The sequence below is a fragment of the Chrysemys picta genome, chromosome 6 (genome assembly GCF_011386835.1).
Source record: "Chrysemys picta bellii isolate R12L10 chromosome 6, ASM1138683v2, whole genome shotgun sequence".
Lineage (NCBI taxonomy): Eukaryota > Metazoa > Chordata > Testudines > Emydidae > Chrysemys > Chrysemys picta.
In genome coordinates, this window is record NC_088796.1 from 25,982,432 (window position 1) to 26,001,164 (window position 18,733).

The 18,733-nt window shown below is 45.5% G+C and overlaps 1 protein-coding gene across 17 annotated transcripts in view; it reads right to left on the bottom strand.

Annotated features, from left to right (window-relative positions):
- Positions 1-18,733, bottom strand: part of CPLANE1 (ciliogenesis and planar polarity effector complex subunit 1) — a 183,362-nt gene that overhangs the window by 12,308 nt on the left and 152,321 nt on the right. For 11 of the 17 annotated variants that reach the window (XR_010588770.1, XR_010588767.1, XM_065550010.1 and 8 more), the window contains 3 exons: positions 14,539-14,704; positions 2,829-2,890; positions 2,195-2,362 (listed from right to left, as the gene is read on the bottom strand). Coding sequence is in view for 11 of the 17 variants with exons in the window: in XM_065550010.1 (XP_065406082.1) it covers positions 2,195-2,362; positions 2,829-2,890; positions 14,539-14,704 (396 nt within the window). In the remaining 6 variants the exon portion in view is untranslated. Of the gene's footprint in view, positions 1-2,194; positions 2,363-2,828; positions 2,891-6,913; positions 8,075-9,408; positions 9,560-14,538; positions 14,705-18,733 lie in introns of those variants that run through there. The other 6 variants (XR_010588771.1, XR_010588766.1, XR_010588768.1 and 3 more) reach the window with 4 other exon arrangements.

An 18,733-nucleotide genomic window follows, 5' to 3' on the forward strand; every position in this document is an offset into this window, starting at 1 on the left:
CTCTGCTGAAAACCAATACATGTGTAAGCAGGGTCTGCATGAGCTCTCCCCTGACAGCTACAGATGAGCTGGGGAAGAAAACTTCAGGAACTGACCTTGTTTGCATAAACACACCCACTCAGCCTATGTGTGCAGCATCATGGGGCTGCTTTGTCCAAAAGATCACTTTTGGCTGGTGTTGGATCACAAGTCATTCTGTTATTGAGTGCAGTGGTAATAAAGTGGTGTTATCCTTGTTGTGTGAATCAAGGGTAGCGGAACTGTGCTTGGCATACCCTGATTGAGGGACTCACCCTCAATTGAACTGCACTCGCTATGCAAGGGACTATGGGGCCAAAGCCCAGTGGAGTTGAGAGATGGTGGGGGACAGGTGTTTGTACCTGGTGGTGTGGGTGCCATCTAAGAATTCTAGCCATCATTTGACTGGTCTCCCTCTCCACTGTGTATGACAGAGCTGATTATTTTGTTGTGTATCAGTAGAGCTGAAAACACTAATAACCAGGCCTAAACATTTGACCTGTGATGAGACAGCATCTTTGGTGAAAGCAATTGCCTAGCCTGCACTGGCACTGAGGTTCCCCTACTGAGAACAGAAAGCTGTGTTAAGTGGTGGGACCTCAAGACATCCTAGAGGGAGCGGCGGAGCAATGAGCTGCTGGCAGCACCAGTGGAACGGCCAGTGCAGCTAGTGGAGTGGCCAGCTGAGCAGCCAAGGAGCAAGCAAAATACCTTCTCCCTCTCCCCCCACGCCCCGGGTGGGAGGTGAACTCATGTGAATGCAACTCTGAACTCTGGGTATTCATTGGAAAGAGTCCAGCGGAGGGCAACAAAAATGATTAGGGGTCTGGAGCACATGACTTATGAGGAGAGGCTGAGGGAACTGGGATTGTTTAGTCTCCAGAAGAGAAGAATGAGGGGGGATTTGATAGCAGCCTTCAACTACCTGAAGGGGGGTTCCAAAGAGGATGGAGCTCGGCTGTTCTCAGTGGTGGCAGATGACAGAACAAGGAGCAATGGTCTCAAGTTGCAGTGGGGGAGGTCCAGGTTGGATATCAGGAAAAACTATTTCACTAGGAGGGTGGTGAAACACTGGAATGCGTTACCTAGGGAGGTGGTGGAGTCTCCTTCCTTGGAGGTTTTTAAGGCCCGGCTTGGCAAAGCCCTGGCTGGGATGATTTAGCTGGGAATTGGTCCTGCTTTGAGCAGGGGGTTGGACTAGATGACCTCTTGAGGTCCCTTCCAACTCTGATATTCTATGATTGACCAAGGACAACAACTGTGAGTGGGGTGCAGTGGAGGGAGAAGTGAGGGGCATGTTAAAGGAACATTTAGTTGTTGGACTTAAGAACCTGAGGCAAAAGACACTGCCCAACCTACACGGGGGAAGGTGTTTTACTCATGGTTTTTTGCTTATGAATCCTGCTTGCAGCATTTTCCTAAGTTAATGCCGGGTTTCTTTTCCCCTTTTCATTAAAATTTTCTTTTCTAACTCAGACTCTGTGCTTGCAAGAGGGGAAGTATTGCCTCTTAGAGGCACCCAGAGAGTGATATGTAATTTTCCCAGATTACTGGATGGAGGCTCAAGCCAGTTCTGTGTTGTATTGCTGAAAAGGAACCCCTAGATATTGAATCTTGTTGCCGCCAATTCCACATGGCAGAAGTGTTACACATGCAACTACAAGTAGGATCAGGTAAGTTGTTCAGCTTTTACTAGTCTAGGACTTGTTTTTTAAAAAAAATTGGTGATTGTTACCAGATGTTACGGGGCTCATGGACTCTCATAAGCCACCAGATTCTCAGATGTGCTCCGTATCTCCTGGATGCAGGTAAGTGGGGTGGATTTGAAGGAGCTGATTGCAGCTCTGGTTCTGGGGCTGGTTATCTGGCTATGGTCTCCAAGCGGTAATCCAGAAGCTGTGCCAGAACAACAGCATTCAATGCCCTGTTCGCTGGTGCTTGCCGGGGGATGGTGTAGGAGCTAACTATACTAGCTGTGTGCTAGCTGGAGACTTCCACACACCAGGTGAAGCATCAACTAGAGAGATCCAGCCCTTTTGCCCACTGCCATTATATTTAACTCATTTGAATTTAATCCATGTCACACAGGATTCAAGGTGGTCATCTCAGCTAGCAAATCTGATGTACATTTGGGAGGCCTGTACACCAAAGTATGTTTGAATTGTAAATATGTTACCCTCTCGCAGATGTGAGCTGCTGCTTTCTGAAATCTCGAGGGAATCTCATTGTTTTGGACAATGGTCTAAGTTCACTTGCAGGAAGCTGCACTGTCTCAGATAACATCTCGTTCATTAGGGAAAGCGCTTGTGAGACTCTAAGATTATGATGCTCAGACAACAGGGCTCTTTGGAGAAAAAGAGTAAGGCAAAAGTTACACATTAGTTCATTATATCATTCAGTGAAAGTTATTTATTTTAACTTGAGCTGTTTTATGGATTCCTCAGTCCACTTTTGTAACATCCTTTTACGATGGTTACTGAAAAACTTTCTGCAATCACTGAACTCAGTTGCACAAATCTAAGGTATTTGTTACAATAAACAGCTTCAATAGAATGAATCAAAATATTACATTAAAAATAGTTAATAGAATACAAAAATATAGACCAGAAAAAGTTAAATATTTAACTTTCTCTCAAAGACAATTTAATGAGAATTCTGACACAAACTGTTGGTGATTTTTACATCAAAAGTTATTCATATCTGAAACTCCAGAGTTAAGACAGACATAATTAGCTAGGCACTGAGACTGGCAGAATGGTTAAATTTAAAATTACATAAGAACTCCCAAAATGACACTCTCTGTAACTTACTTATCTTTTTCATCTTTCTTTTTCTGGCTCAATTTGATTTCCTTTGCAGAGAGACCAAATTGCTATAAAAGAAAATGAAAACAAGCATTTAACTTGCTATACATTTTAGTTCACCTCCTAAAAATCTTTGAACATACCTATGAACATAAGAGCCATACTGGGTGAGACCAATGGTCCATCTAGCACAGAGGTTCCCAAAGCGGGCAATACCGCCCCCTGGGGGGCGCTGGAATGATCCAGGGGGGCAGTAGTAGCCTCGGGTGCAATTGGGGGGTGTTGAATAAAAATAAGGGGACGGTGGAAGCATAAAGAAAGAAAAGAATATAAGAAAATTTTGAAAAAACGTTCGTACATGTTTCATCTGTTGTGTAACAGAGTTAAAGTTGTAGTGATTACTTTATTTTCCAAATAAATTCATAAATTATAACCGATCAGGTGTCAAGTCCGCCAACAGCTCTTAACAAGCAAGTGTTGGCAGGCGAGCGTGTCGCGCATTGTCGGGAAGTCCAGCATACATCGGCAGGAATATGTGTGTGTAATGACTTGCTTACAATACGATACTATAAATAGGCGACATGTATGAAATCTAATTTAGATTGTTTCTGAATTGTGTAAAAAGCAGTTAACAATAGTGCAATAAGTATATAAATATTTTGATTCATATTCGATACCTTCGATCTTTACGGATTACGGATCACATACAAAGCAAATTGTATTATTGTTTCAATAAAACAGCAATTTACACGTATTTTTATACATTTTCTTACATATCTACCGTACGTTTCTGTGTCTCTAGTGCTTACTACTAATAAAATCGTAGCAGGCTTGTGTCGGTACAGTACTATTTGAAGTGTACAGTCAATATATTTGTCATTTTTTTATTACAATATTAACGAAAACGGGAATGAAATCGTGAAAAAAACTGTTAACTATTAACATTTATTTATATCTATTGAATCATCTGTGTTAATTGGTAAATAAGGCATGTGTTAATAAGGAACAATTATTTAAATAAGGGCAAACTAATTAAAACTATTAACTGATTTTAATTGCATATTGATTATTTTTTAAATTAAGTATTTCTTGATAAATTTAGTTTGATATTTGACAATTTAATATCAAATACATATATCTAATGCTGAGCAAAGAACAAAACCCAGTTTATTAGATTCATTAGTATTTTAGTTTGGTTGTCTTTTGCCGTCTTACGCAAAAACCACTGTATACCTGCTGTCGTGGGCGATAATCTAATAACACATCTTTCTTTACTATATTGTAGTATGTAGGTAGAAATATAGATACATAAAAGAACGCAAATTTGTCACAGCATCTTTCTATTTGTTCGCTTAAAGAAGGTAGATTTCCAGGGGGGCGCTGAGTAATTTTTTTTCTGAAAAGGGGGGGGGTAGGCCAAATACCTTTGGGAACCTCTGATCTAGCACATGACAGTGGCCAATGCCAGCAGCTTCAGAGGGAATGAACGGGGCAATTTGGAGTGATCCATCCCCTGTTGTCCAGTCCCATTTTCTAGCAGTTGAAAGTTTACAGACACCTGGTGCATGGTGTTACATCTCTGACCATCTTGGCTAATAGCCATTGATGGACCTATCCTTCATGAACTTATCTAATTCTTTTTTGAACCTAGTTATATTTTTGACCTTCAGAACATGTGTTGTGTAAAGAAGTACTGCCTTTTGTTTGTTTTACACCTGCTGCCTATTAATAGCTAATAGCTTTTGTTTTAAAAATTATTTAATATTCCAAATATACCCACAAACATTGTGAACAGAATTAAATGTAAATCCTTCTTTGAGTATCTGCTCATGTCCATTCCATGCTGGTCTCTAATGTCGAGACTCCGGTCTCCATCTGCCCAGTACTGGTATCCTGGCGTCAGTCTCCAGTGAAAGGACGCCAGTCACCGTACCCTCAACGTTGTTCCCCAGCACCTCGGGACTGCTCCCCGGCCTTACCACAGCCGGCAGGAGAAAGAGACAATGGCTCCTCCTTGGCATTTGGACATGGAGTCATCTTCTTCAAGCTCCAGAGGTGAGTCGACTCCCCCACAAAAGAGGCAACGTCATCCTGCCTATGCACCGGATTTCAGTGCAGGACTATCTATGGGAGTTTGGCCTCCAGGGCAGTGGGCACTTCAATGGCAATATTGGAACCCGGGGCGGTGGGCGTTCACAGCATTACCCGGGCCATTCTCTCAGCCACTGTCTTCTGCGTTCTCCCAAAGATGGGCTGCAGCCCTACCTAAGCAGGTTCAATCAGGCTCCGACCATGACTCTGAATCCTCGGCAGTACCCCCAGTAGAGACCACCCCCAGAGAGGTGGAAGATCCAGTCCCTCCAGTAGTGGTGGCATTCTCCTCATCATCCCCAAATGAGGTGGTTATGGGCCCCACGATCCCACTGCCTCCAGGTGACTTTAGGGCTCATCAGGAGCTACTTAAAAGATTTGTTGCCATCCTGGGACTGGAGGCAGAGAAATTGAAGGAGCCCATGAACCGCCTATTTGATATTTTGAATGCAGTGGGCCCCTCCAAAGTGGCCTTGCCAGTACATGATGGGGTGGTAAGGCTGGTGAAGGCACTCTGGCAGACCCCATCATATCTGCCCCCAATATCCAAAAGAGCGGAGAAAAAGTACTATGTTCCCACCAAGGGATTTGAGTACATGTATTCTCACCCTCCCCTGAGGTCCTTGGTGGTTTCCGCAGCTAATGAGTGGCACATACAGGGCCAGACGAGCGCCACACCGAAAAATAAAGATGTTAAGCAGCTCGATGCTAAGCTGCTAGGGAGATATGAATTTAATATCTGGGACTCAATGACAAAATTTAAGAACTCCCTGCCTCAGGAGTCAAGGCAAGAATTTCTGGTCATCATAGACAAAGAGAAGGCGGGGGTCAGGACCTCTCTCCAGGCCGCCTTAGATGTGACAGACTCAGCAGCCAGGACAATGGTGTCAGCAGTGGCGATGAGACTCAGCTCATGGTTGCAATCTTTGGGGCTCTCTCATGAGATTCAGCAGTTGGTACAAGATCTCCCTTTTGAGGGAGCTGCACTGTTTTCTGAGCAAACAGACCACAAACTGCACGACCTCAAGGACTCTAGGGCTATGCTGTGATTCTTAGGCCTTTATATACCATCAGCCTTGAGGAAACACTTCATACCAGAGCTGCTGCCCAGGTTCTCAGGGGGGCCCCCCACCATGAGCCCGACAGGAGGAAAGGAAAAGGTTACAGACACCGTCAGGGCCAACCTTCTTCCTCCATGTCCCAGCATGACACTAGCCAGTTCACAAGTGGGAACAGGCAGGCCTTCTGAAGGCATGGTCAGGGATGACTTATCAGTCATTATTCCAGATCCATTGTCCCCTTTATTTTCAGACCAGTTTTCACCCTACCTTCCTGCATAGTCATCAATCACATCGGACCTGTGGGTACTCAGTACCATAGCAAAGGGGTATACCCTTTGGTTTCCGTCTATCCCTCCACCTCACCCCCACTCCCCGTCCCTTTTCAGGGACCTTTCTCACAAGCAACTTCTCATCCAAGAGGTGCAAACCCTCCTGCGGGCAGGGGCTGAGGGAAATAGTTCCTCCAGAACTGAGAGGGAAGGGGTTTTCCTTTAATTCCCAAGGCAAAGGGGGGCCTCTGGCCCATCTTAGACCTGCAACACCTCAACAAATATCTCAAGAAGCTGAGGTTCCAAATGGTCTCCATGGTCTACATCAACCCCTCCCTGAATCCAGGGAACTGGTACACCTTGCCCTTGATTTGAAGGATGCGTATTTCCACATCTTCATTTTCCGTGGAAACAGGAGATTACTCAGATTCGTGATGGGCCAGAGTCATTACCAATTTACAGTGCTTCCCTTGGGCCTGTTGAGTTTTCACGAAGTGCATGGTGGTAGTTGCAACCTCTCTCAGATACTGAGGTATACAGATTTACCCGCACCTAAATGATTGGTTGATAAAAGACCGATCGCGGACTCAGGTTCAGCACAGTATCAACGTCATACAAGCCACCTGTCAGGCTTTGGGACTCTTAATAAAGGAACAAAAGTCAACGTTAGTCTGGGTGCAGAAAATAGAATTTATAGGCAGTATTCAATGCATCTCAGGCCCAGGCCTTCCTTCCGGAGACCAGGTTCACAGCTATGGCGGACATAATCACTCAGGTTTCAGCTAGCCCATTGACGACCGCCCATGTGTCTCTACAGCTTCTAGGTCAGTGGTCTCCAAAGTGGGGTGTGCGTAAGAGGATCCTACGGGGTGCGCGGCAGGAGCAGCGCCACTTCAGCAGTTCGGGCAGGAGTCTGAGCGGCTTTTTTTCCCCCTTCTTCTTCTTGCTTGGGGCGGCCCTGCGGCGCAGCAGGAGGTGCGTGCTCAAAATGTTTTTACTGATGGCATGCGCGATCAAAAAAGTTTGGAGACCACTGTTCTAGGTCACATGATGGCATGTACCTATGTCGTGCAGTACGCTTGACTACACCTCAGGTCACTTCAGATGTGGCTTACGTCGGTCTACTCCCTGAGCAGACATCATTTAGACTTGATTCTAACCATTCCATCACCAGTTCTGGCATCCCTGATGTGGTGGTTAGAGTCAGACTAAGTGCTGAACCGGGTACTTTTTGCAACCTCACAGCTCACGATGAATTTGGCGTCGGATCAGGGGTGGGGTGCCCACATTGGCAACATCAAGATCCAAGGTCTCTGGTCACAGGGAGAGCTATCAAGGAATATAAATGTAAAAGAACTCAGGGCGATACGCTTGGCCTGTGAGGTGTTCTTTCCACAACTCTCAGGCAAGTCAGTGTAGATCTTGACGAACAACACAGTGGCAGTTTTTTATGTCAAAAAGCAAGGAGGCGCTCGCTCCAGGATCTTTTTCCAGGAAGCCCTCAGATTCTGGGAGTTTGGCATGAAGCAGTCCATTCACCTGGAAGCATCGCATCTCCTTGGGCTCTTAGAATGGGTTATCAGATCACCTCAGCAGGTCCTTTTCCTCTAACCACGAGTAGTCTCTTCACCTGGAGGTCGCTGGCCTTATCTTCCAGAGGTGGGTGACTCCCCAGGTGGACCTGTTCGCCACTGCAGAGAGCAGGAAATGCCATTGGTTTTGTTTGAGGCTCGGTCAAAGCAAAGGCTCCCTGTCTGATGCCTTCCTGCTATCACGGAACAACAACCTGCTATACTCCTTCCCTCTGAATCTCCTGATTCACAAGGTCCTCCTGAAGATCAAAGGAAACAAGGCAAGAGTTATTGTAATTGCTCCAGCATGGCCACGTCAACATTGGTTCTGCATGCTTCTAGAACTTGCAGTTGAAGCCCCATGGATGCGTCCACTCAGGTTGGACCTAATCTCACAAGATTGTGGACAGCTTCTTTAGCCAAACCTCGCCTCCTTGCACCTGACAGCATGGGTGCTGCATGGCTACATCTGGACAAGAGGGCCTGCTCAGAACAAATCCAACCTATCTTGCTAGGTAGCAGGAAACCCTCTACCAGAGCTACGTACCTGGCCAAGTGGAAACATTTCTCTTGCTGGGCAGCTGAGCGGAGCCTTTGCCTGACTCAAGCTTCTCTGCAGTCAATCTTAGACTATTTACTTGGTCTGAAGCACCAAAATCTATCATCGTCATCACTCAAGGTCCACTTGGCAGCCACCTCAGCATTCCACGCTCCTATCCAAGGCAGATCAGTCTTCGCCCATTGGGTATCAAGAAAGTTCTTCAAAGGGTTGGAAAGGCTCTACCCATAAGTTCGCAACCCAATTCTTCCTTGGAACTTAAACCTGGTCTTATCCAGACTCACGGGCCTCCCTTTTGAGTCCATGGCGTCTTGCTCCCTGCTGACCCTCTCATAGAAGGTCACCTTCCTAGTGGCAATTACTTCTGCCAGAAGGGTTTCAGAACTCCAAGCCTTGACTTCAGATCCTCCTTATCCTTCTCCCCCCCCGCAAAGATAAGGTTCAGCTGCGCCCTCACCAGCCTTCCTACTAAAGGTGGCGTCGCAGTTTCATATCAACCAAGACATCTTTCTGCCCGTGCTCTTCCCGAAGCCACACAGTACGGAGGAAGAGAGTGTCTGCATTCTTTGGATGTTAGAAGGGCCCTGGTCTTTTATACTGACAGGACTAAGTCCTTCCACAAGTTGACACAACTTTTCAGGCTATAGCAGATAGAATGAAAGGGCTCCTTATGTCATCCCAGAGAATCTCATCCTGGATCACAGCCTGCATCCTGACTTGCAACAAGCAGGCGAAAGTACCACCCCCAGCCGCAGTAAAGGCCCATTCTACAAGAGCACAAGCATTCTCAGCAGCATTCCTTGCTCAGGTACAGACAAGACTGCAATGTGGTCGTCAATTCATACCTTCCTGACCCACTGTGCAATTACCCAATGGGCTTGGGACAATGCCAGTTTTGGAAGAGCTGTGTTGCAACTGGCACATCTGTGAACTCCTGGCCCACCTCCAAAGGCACTGGTTGTGAGTCACCAGACAAGTAATGGACATGAGCAAGCACTCGAAGAAGAAAAAACAGTTACTAACCTTCTGTAACCATTGTTCTTCAATATGTGTTGCTCATGTCCATTCCATGACTTGCCCTCCTACTCCACTGTCGGAGTTGATGACAAGAAGGAACTGGAAGGGCACGGGGCTGGCGGCATGATGGCGCATGAGCACAGGCCTCCAGAGGGCACTAGAACCGGCCCTACAGATACCATCGGGGGAAAAAAATCTCTGTCAACAATACACGTGTGGTGCACACGCCTGACATGAAATGGGTGAGCAACACATCTCGAAGAACAACAGTTATGGAAGGTTAGTAACTGTTTTCTTTTACTAAGCAATTCTGTTGTACTCTCTCTTTGAAGCTGACTGGAATCTGTTACTAATATTTACATTCAGGTTTTTGCATTTAATAGTCATGGGTTTAACTCTGTGTAATGGTTTCCAAAAAGCCCTGAGAAGACAACTCTGGCCTGGTCTTCAGCAAAGAGTTAAACTGAGGTGCAGAAATGGAGAATTAATAGTAGTCCTATGTAATCACTCACTATACCTGTTCACTAGTTTAATTGTTTTTCCACTCCTTTCTTCCTCTTGCTACCCACAGTGCTGGGCAGATGAAGTGAACATTAGGCCATAACTGTTCTAATAATTTAAAGATTAAAAATCTTGGGCCAGATTCTAAAATGGTAGAAAATAAAGTCAATGGAGCTATGACTATTTAAACCAGTTCACCTTTGTTTTTAGAAGAACAAGTTCCTCTTCCTATGTTAGAAGCCCCCTTAGATTATTAAAACTGAAAGAACTAACAATTTATTTTATTTTTTATTATTTATGCTGTTTGTTTGTTTGCTGCATTTCATTCAACTTAGACAAGGGCAGACTACTTAAGTCTCTATTTCTATTTCTCATGCAGCAGCACAATGCTGCAATGATTGAGTTATAAACGCCAGGAGAAAATATTTTAATTTTGAGTAAATTCTAGGTTTTGTTAAAAAATAAATGTTTTAAATATAAATCCTAAATCTGGGGCCTAATCTCATGAGTACTTCTAAAAGACCTATTTTCTACCTTTTATTAGAAAAAAATACATGTGTAAATTGTTAGCCTAAAAAAAAAATCACTTATGTATTGCCACCATAATCTCTTAGGACCTTACGCTCATGTTTTTAAATGACTGTGGATTTAATGGTACATATAATGCGCAGAAAGCAGATTATATAAATTATAAAAAGCTTAATAAAAAACTGACTTCATGGGCTTGATCACTGGGTTATAAATACCTATTAGGTGAGACAATGATGTTGTCCCCAAAGTCTGGTTGACTCTTAGTGAAAAATATATTTCAGAGTGAAAGAAAATAGATAAAAATTGACAAATTTGTAAGCTCTATATTGGTTTGTAAGCATAAGGGGATATTTACAATACCAGGTGCATCTATTTATTTTAAAACTGTGATTCTGAGTCAACAAGTTAGTACTAAACTGAAATGCATTAACTGGGAATATAGAAGCCTGCTGTGAGTAGCTGCATAAAATAAACAAAGACTAAGTGACAGTATGTGACATGGCAGATAGGGGATAGTGGGTCCTATGTCCTTTTGACACACTGTATCTTAAAATAGCACCCTGTAACCCCCATACTCATTTGTATACGATTATGATATTTCATACAAGGCATGGAAGGTCATGAGCTGCTGAAACTCATTGTTCTTCCAAAATATATGTATCATAATTGTATATGGACTTATGATAGTCTGCCATATTATTATTGAAATATATTGTGTGTCCAGGAAACGCCCACAGCTAGTTCTCCAGTGGCCACAGAGGGGTGGCTCACAACCAAATGGGTGTTAAGTGACGATCATGAACCATTGACCAGAAGGGGAATTATAAACAAGATATTTACAATTCTGTAAGAAAGCAGTTCTCAACAGGGGCTCTGCGGCCCCCTGGCTAAAACCTAGAGCCTGAGCCCCAACACCTCCCCTGGGGCTGAAACCAGTAGCCATGGGGTTGAAGCCCCAATCCCCAGCGCAAAGCCACAGGGCTCTCCACAGGAGAGAAGTCCTGAGCTCATGGGCAGAGGTGGGAGGACATGGGAGTGCTGCCCCTCCCAAACTATAGTGCAAGAGCAGGGCAGTCCCGGGACAGCTCCACCACCACCCCGTTCCTTCTCCTTCTCTCCTCGCCCCCCGGCCATGTCAGAGGTGGGAAGCCTGAGCAGTACAGGGCAGCTGGTGCCATGAAGTAGGAAGCCATGGCGTTCCCTTGTCTCCTGGTGCGGGGGGGGAGGGGTGTTGAAGTTGCTCCTCAGCTCCCAGCCCCCTTTACTCACACAGCCTGTAAGAGCTGCCTGGGTGGGGGCCCCGGCTCCGTGCCTGGCAGAGCCCTCAGGGAACAGGGACTGTAGGGAAGCCCTGCTGGCATGCAGCTCCTAGCTACCCCTCTGCCTGCACCCTGAGCTACTTCCTACCCACATACAGCTCCTAGCTACCCCCCTCCCTGCTTCCTGAGCTACTTTCTACCCACACACAGCCCCTAGCTATCCCCCTCCCTGCTCCTGAGCTACTTTCTACCCACACACAGCCCCTAGCTACCCCCTCTGTGCACCCAGAGCTACCCTCTCCCTGCCCACACACAGCCCCCTAGCTACCCACCCCTCCCTGAGCTACCCCACAGCCTGCACACAGCCCCTAGCTACCCACCCCTGCCTGCAGCCTGAGCTACCTCTCTCCCTGCACCCTGAGCTGTTTTCAAAATTTTTGAGCTGAGCCCCCTACCTTTCAGTTATAATTTTTGGTTGTACACCCCCCCCATAACCCAGACAGGCAGGTGGCCTGCTGAGGTGAGTCAGGGGTTAGAGGTGCTACTCCCACACTGGACCCCGCCGTGCAGAGCTGGCTTGAGCCCCACTGGTCCCTGCCCACCCAAAATAGAAGTCTAACTGCACCTATGCCTGAGCCCATCCCTGGAGTTTTTATAGCATGTTGTGTGGGGCCTCAGAAAGAAAAAGGTTGAGAACGCCTGCTGTAAGAGACAGTTGCACACTCACCACACAATGAGGACTGCTTAACTCTATGACTCAGTTGTGCAAGCACCATACAATGAGGGCTGCTCAACTCTGTATCTCAACAAGGCCCACGAGGACATGTTTGGGCCAGTATCTTCCATGGGACATGAATTGAGAGTACAAGGGACAGTGGCATCATGAGACTACCTCTCTCCTCCCCCACCTACGCTGAAGGAAAAAAGAATGCTGGGAACACAAAGACTTTGAATTGAAGAAACTGGTCCCAAGCTGAGAAGGAAATTCAGCCTGTGTATTAACAACTGTAACCTACCTTCAACATCCAGTGGGATGAGAAAAGCTGTTTGATTCAAATCTTGCTTTGTCTGAAAGTTTAGGATTTAGAATGCGTTTACTTTTTATTTTCTTAGGTAACTATCTCTGACCTTTATGCCTACCACTTACAATTTATCCTTCTGTAGTTAATAAACTTACTGTGATGTTTTATCCTTACCAATGAGTTTGTCCAAAGTGCTTGGGGAATCTGCTCAGATTACAAGAGCTGCTGCGTGTCCACTATCCTTTGACGAAGTGGCGAACTAATTAAAATGAGCTTGCATTGTTCAAGAGAAGGTCTTGAGCAGTGTAAGACGGTACATTTCTGGGGTGCAAGGGTGGGGGGGAATTGCTGGTGTTTCCCAGTGTATGGTTCCTAAGTGGCTTAGAGAGCATTCATGTATTTTTGCTGAGTGTGTCCTTGCATGCAGTGGACTGAGTGATCACGGTCCGTGGAGAGATTTACTGCTTGTCACTAGCAAAGCATCATGAAAGACAACCCAAGCTGGAGAGTTAAAGGGGCACAGCAGTCCTGCAGTTTCAGGTTGTACCCTGGGAATCCTGTTACAGTCTTCCAGCAGTAAAGAAATTCATATGAAAGTATCTTAGTAGTCGCTGTAATGGCAAAATTCTCCCTCTGCCCTACAAGATCAGAGGGTGCTGGCCAGACAGTGGTGGGGCTTGTAAAAGCCACTGAAACGGAGATTGGCGATCCAGAGAAAAGCCCTGATCCTAACTCTTAGATCCCCACCCAGCTGAGCTGAAGGACTCTCCCTCCTCTGTCGTCTCTGGCTACTAGTAGTTTCCAGGGTAATTTCTCTAAAGTGAATGCTGAAGCCCCTGTGAGTAATGCCTAATACCCTTGTATCTGACCCCTCTCTTGTAACCGGCCCTTGTAACCAGGGGCCACAAGGGATACAGGCCTCGTTTCCTTTTGATAGAAACGATCTTTGAAGCATTCTGAAGTAAATTTTGTAGGTCTTATACTGCTTGTGGTTGGGGACTTGGAATCTTTTGGTTTCTGCCAGGAGGGAAGCCAAGAACCTGGATTCTGAATGTACCGAGCACTTATGATTTCAAACTGAACAGTGAGTTGTCTGAGTCTAGGTTCCTTCTAACACATGCCAGTCATCCAGTTTCTACTGAACTTCTGTGTAAAACTGAAGGTAGCCATGCATGTCTGAATGCATCACTGTCAAGGACAGTTTCCATTATTGCCATATCACCACCATTTAAAGGATGTCAACATCTGACTGGCCTCACACATAAGAGCTCAGATTTTTAAATCAGTCTTGCTTCCCTTTGACGGCAGAATTAATAAAGGTTCAGGCCTTCTTAACAACAAACGTTTACTGCTCTTGAAAGATAGGTATCTTCTAATGAAAGATGAAAGAAACTTTTCATCTAAAGGTATCAGAGCCTCTTCCATTGTAGTCAGGGGGTGACATATCGTGAGAATAGCCCATTTGCCTCTGACCTTAGTCACCTCCAACAACAAGGAAGAGTGAGAGGAACAGTTAGAAATATGCTATTATTTACTAGTTTCAACTACCTACCTACCACCCTTGACACAACTAGGGTGGTATTCATCTTTCTCAAATCATCATCATCCTTCTCAAAATTCAACAGTCCAACAACCTAAATGTAGGAAATTTTGTAAACACACAGTTATCCAATGAGTTTTCCAAATAATCACTGATTATTAACCATCACTCCAGACTTACACTACCCAACTCAGCCTTAGTTTATACCAATCCATGAAAAGAAATTCATATTTTTTTTGCCACACTAACTCATATTAAAGCAACAGTGTCTATTCCAGACACCCAGTAATCTTACCATATTATTTCTCAAATTAAATGGATTATATTCTCTCTCTCTTTGTTCATCCAGTTTTTTAAGATATTCTGCCAGTCTTTCCTTTCTTTTTCTTTTCATCCATGCTTGTATCTCTTTTCTCTCTCTTTCTGTTTTTGGAGACTGTCCAGCTGCAGTATCATGGATTCTAAGGACAGGTATAAGCGTGAAACAATTTAGTATGTGTCCTTTAAACTATAGTGAAGAGGGTCACATGAAAACACAGATATATAGTGATATACTAAAATTCAGACACAAAAAGCCTAAATAATGATCAACTAGAATAGTAATTTATTATATAAAGTGTAACTTACTAGAAATCCTGGCATGCAAATATTTTTCAAGGGGTTTTCTAAAGGTATCTTTTTTTTTTTTTTTGGTTGTGTGTTTAGGCTACATACAAATAATGCTCTGGAAGCAAAGCTTTAAATACAAATTGTTTTTGGCACAAAGGTGGAAAAAGATAAAAAGAAGAATTTTTAATTTTTCTTAAATATATAGTAATGGCATAGAGAACTAGATTAGATAGATATCATCATCTATCTTTTCACATGCCACCACATAGGATCACATAAACAAGAACATTTGGCTAAGATTGAAAAGTTGTTTTAAATAGAGGAAAAGGTTTTTTATTTTTAACAATATAATCTTAATGGGACCCTTTGCAGAACAACTGGAAATGGTAATTTAAGATGCTCATCATAAAATTTAACCAAGACTCTCTTTAATAAGTCAATACCTTTTTGAGTCTTTTAATGATAGAGTAATAGCCAATAATAAATATTATTAACATTACTTAGGATTTATATAGAAGTTTGTCTTCCAAGTGCTTTAGAAATAGACTAAATAAATAATCCTTGAAGTACCTCTTTAAGGTAAGTAGGTAGATAAGTATTATCTCCATTTTATAAATGGAAAAACTGACAAAGAGAAACTAAGGGCTTGTCTACACGAGGACATCCAGGAAAATAAATCCAGATTAACTAAAGGTGTCAATTTGAAGTGGATTAGTTAAATAGCATTAAACCCCTGTGTGAAAACTGTTATTCTGAATTGAAGTGGCCTTAATTTGATTTAGGTTTATTCACTCTGGAAGTGAATAAATATAAACTGAGTTAAGGTCACTTTATTTCTGAATGGGGATGTACACACAATCTTTAATTAAAAATGAATCTTTAATTCCTAGAGACTCCAGGAGAATCTTGGGGGGTTGGCAACTGGGTTTCCTGGCAGGGCCCACAAGTTGCGGAATCATAGCCCAGCTGGCACCACCGTCTCCAGGGAAACCAGAAAAGAGTTTGAATTAGGGTCCCAGAGCTGCCCTCTCTTGGGGGGGGGGGGAGGGGAGAGACAATCAGCTGCCCGGGGATATCCGCAGCCCCACCACTCGCCCCTAAGCGGTTCCTGAAAGAATGGTTACTCACCTTCTTGTAACTGTTCTTCGAGATGTGTTGTTCATGTCCATTCCAATCAGGGATGTGTGCGCGCATACACAGCAGCCGGAAGATTTCTTCCCTAGCAGCATCTGTCAGGTCGGCCTGGGCGCCCCCTGGAATCTTGCCTTCATGGCGCTCAATATAGAGCCCTGCCGACCCACCACTCCCTCAGTTCCTTCTTGCTGGCTACTCCAATAGAGGAGTAAAAGGGTGGGTATTGGGATGGACATGAACAACACATCTCGAAGAACAACCGTTATGAGAAGGTGAGTAACCATTCTTTCTTCTTCAAGTGCTTGTTCATGTCAATTCCAATCAGGTGACTCCCACGCACAAGTTCCGGAAGCGGGGTCAGAGTTCAGATGTCCACTGACTGGAGCACCGCTCTACCAAAGGTCGTGTCGTCTCTGGCCTGCTGGGTGATAGCATAATGTGATGTAAAGGTATGTATTGAGGACCACATCACTGCTCTGCATATTTCCTGGATGGGAACCTGCGCCAGGAACGCTGCTGAAGAAGCTCGCACCCTGGTGGAGTGCGCTGTGAGTGAAGGGGCAGGCACCTCTGCCAGGTTGTAGCATTCTCTGATGCAGGACGTGACCCATGATGAAATTCGTTGAGAGGAGACTGGAAGCCCTTTCATCCTGTCTGCCACAGCCACGAATAGTTGGATTGACTTCTGGAACGGTTTCATTCCCTCAGTGTAAAAGGCTAGCATTTGGAGAATGTCCAATGAGTGAGGTCTCTGTTCCTTGCCGCTTGAGTGCAGCTTAGGATAGAACACTGGGAGGGAGATGTCCTGGTTGATGTGAAATTGGGAGACAGCCTTCGGAGGAAAGCTAGGTGTGGCGTGAGCTGAACCTTGTCCTTATAGAACACCCTGTATGGGGGCTCTGATGTTTGCCTTGAGCTCAGACACCCTCCTGGCTGAGGTTATTGCTACCAGAAACACCACCTTGTATGAGACACAGAGCAAAGAGCAAGTCGCCAGCAATTTGAAGGGTGGCCCCATCAGTTTGGAAAGGACCAGATTAAGGTCCCAGGCCAGGACTGGTTGTCAAACGTGTGAGTATAGCCTGTCAAGACCTTTCAAGAAATGGCTGACCATAGGGTTGGCAAAGACCGACCGGCCCTTCGCGCCTGGATGGAAGGCAGAGATGGCAGCCAAGTGAACCTTTATTGACAACACGAACAGCCCCGGCTGCTTAAGATGGAGAAGATAGTCCAGGATAAGTGGTATAGAGGCGAGCATCAGAAGCGGACAGTGTTGCTCCGACCAGACTGAAAATCTCTTCCATTTGGCCTGGTAGGTAGCCCTAGTGGAGAGTTTCCTACTGCCAAGGAGAACTTGTCTAACCGAGTCCAAGCAGGAGAGCTCCATCGGGTTCAGCCATGGAGCTTCCATGCCATGCGGTGCAATAACTCGAGGCTCAGGTGCTGGAGATGGCCATGATCCTGAGTTATTAAGTCCAGGAAGAGAGGCAAGGTGACTGGGGTTTCCACGGACATCTCCAGGAGAGATGTGTACTAGTGTTGGCAGGGCCAGGCTGGAGCTATCAATATCACTGAAGCTTCTTCCCTCCGTACCTTGAGGAGCACCTTGTGAACGTGAGGGATGGGTGGGAATGCATATAGGAGATAGCCTCCCCACGGGAGGAGGAATGCATCTACAATAGAGCCTGGGCTGTGATTCAGGAAAGAGCAAAACTACTGGCACTTCCTGTTGTGTCGTGTGGTGAGCAGGTCTATCTGGGGAAAGCCCCACCAGGGGAAGATGAAGTTTGAAACATCCAGGCATAGGGACCACTCATGGCCATAGAATGACCTGCTGAGATAGTCCGCCAACTCGTTCTGTACTCCAGGGAGGTCCGATGCTTGCAGGTGTACTGAATGCTCTACACAAAAGTCCCAAAGCCTGATGGCTTCCTGGCACAGAGAAAAGGTGCATGCACTCCCGTTTGTGGATATAAAACATCGCCGTGGTGTTGTCTGTCATACCTGATACACATCTCCTGGTCAAATGGGCTCAGAAAGTCTGGCATGCTAGGCGGACCACGCTCAGCTCTCTGATGAGTTGGAGTGCGAGTTCCGCCTGAGACCAGAGGCCTTGAGTCCTGAGGTCTCCCAGATGTGCTCCCCAGCCCAAGGCCCCCACTAGTGAGAGGGATGGCTGAGGACTGTTGAAGGGGACCCCTGCACACACTACCTGTAGGTCGAGCAACCACAGGAGTGAGTCGAGGACCAGGAGAGGCAAAGTCACGACGCTGTCCAAACTGTCCCAAACCGGCCGATACACTGAGGCTAGCCATGATTGAAGTGGCTGGAGTCTGAGCCTGGCATGTTGTTCCACATAGGTACAAGCGGCCATGTGTCCCAGAAGTTTCAGACAATTCGTTTATGTGGTGGTGGGGAACTGCCTGAGACTTTGAATGATATCACCCACAGCCTGGAACATGGCTTCTCGGAGGTATGCTCTGGCCTGTGTCGAATCCAGTACCACCCCTACAAATTCTATCCGCTGAACCAAGCACAGCGTAGATTTCTCTATGTTCAGGAGAAGGCCCAGCTCATCAAACGTCGTTTTTATGAAGTTGACTTTTACCTCCACTTGGGCAACCCTTGATCAGCCAGTCATCGAGGTACGGGAACATCTGTACCTGTTGCTGAGCAGGAACGCGATTACGATTGCCATGCACTTGGTAAATACTCGAGGCGCCGCTGACAGGCCAAATGGGAGGACT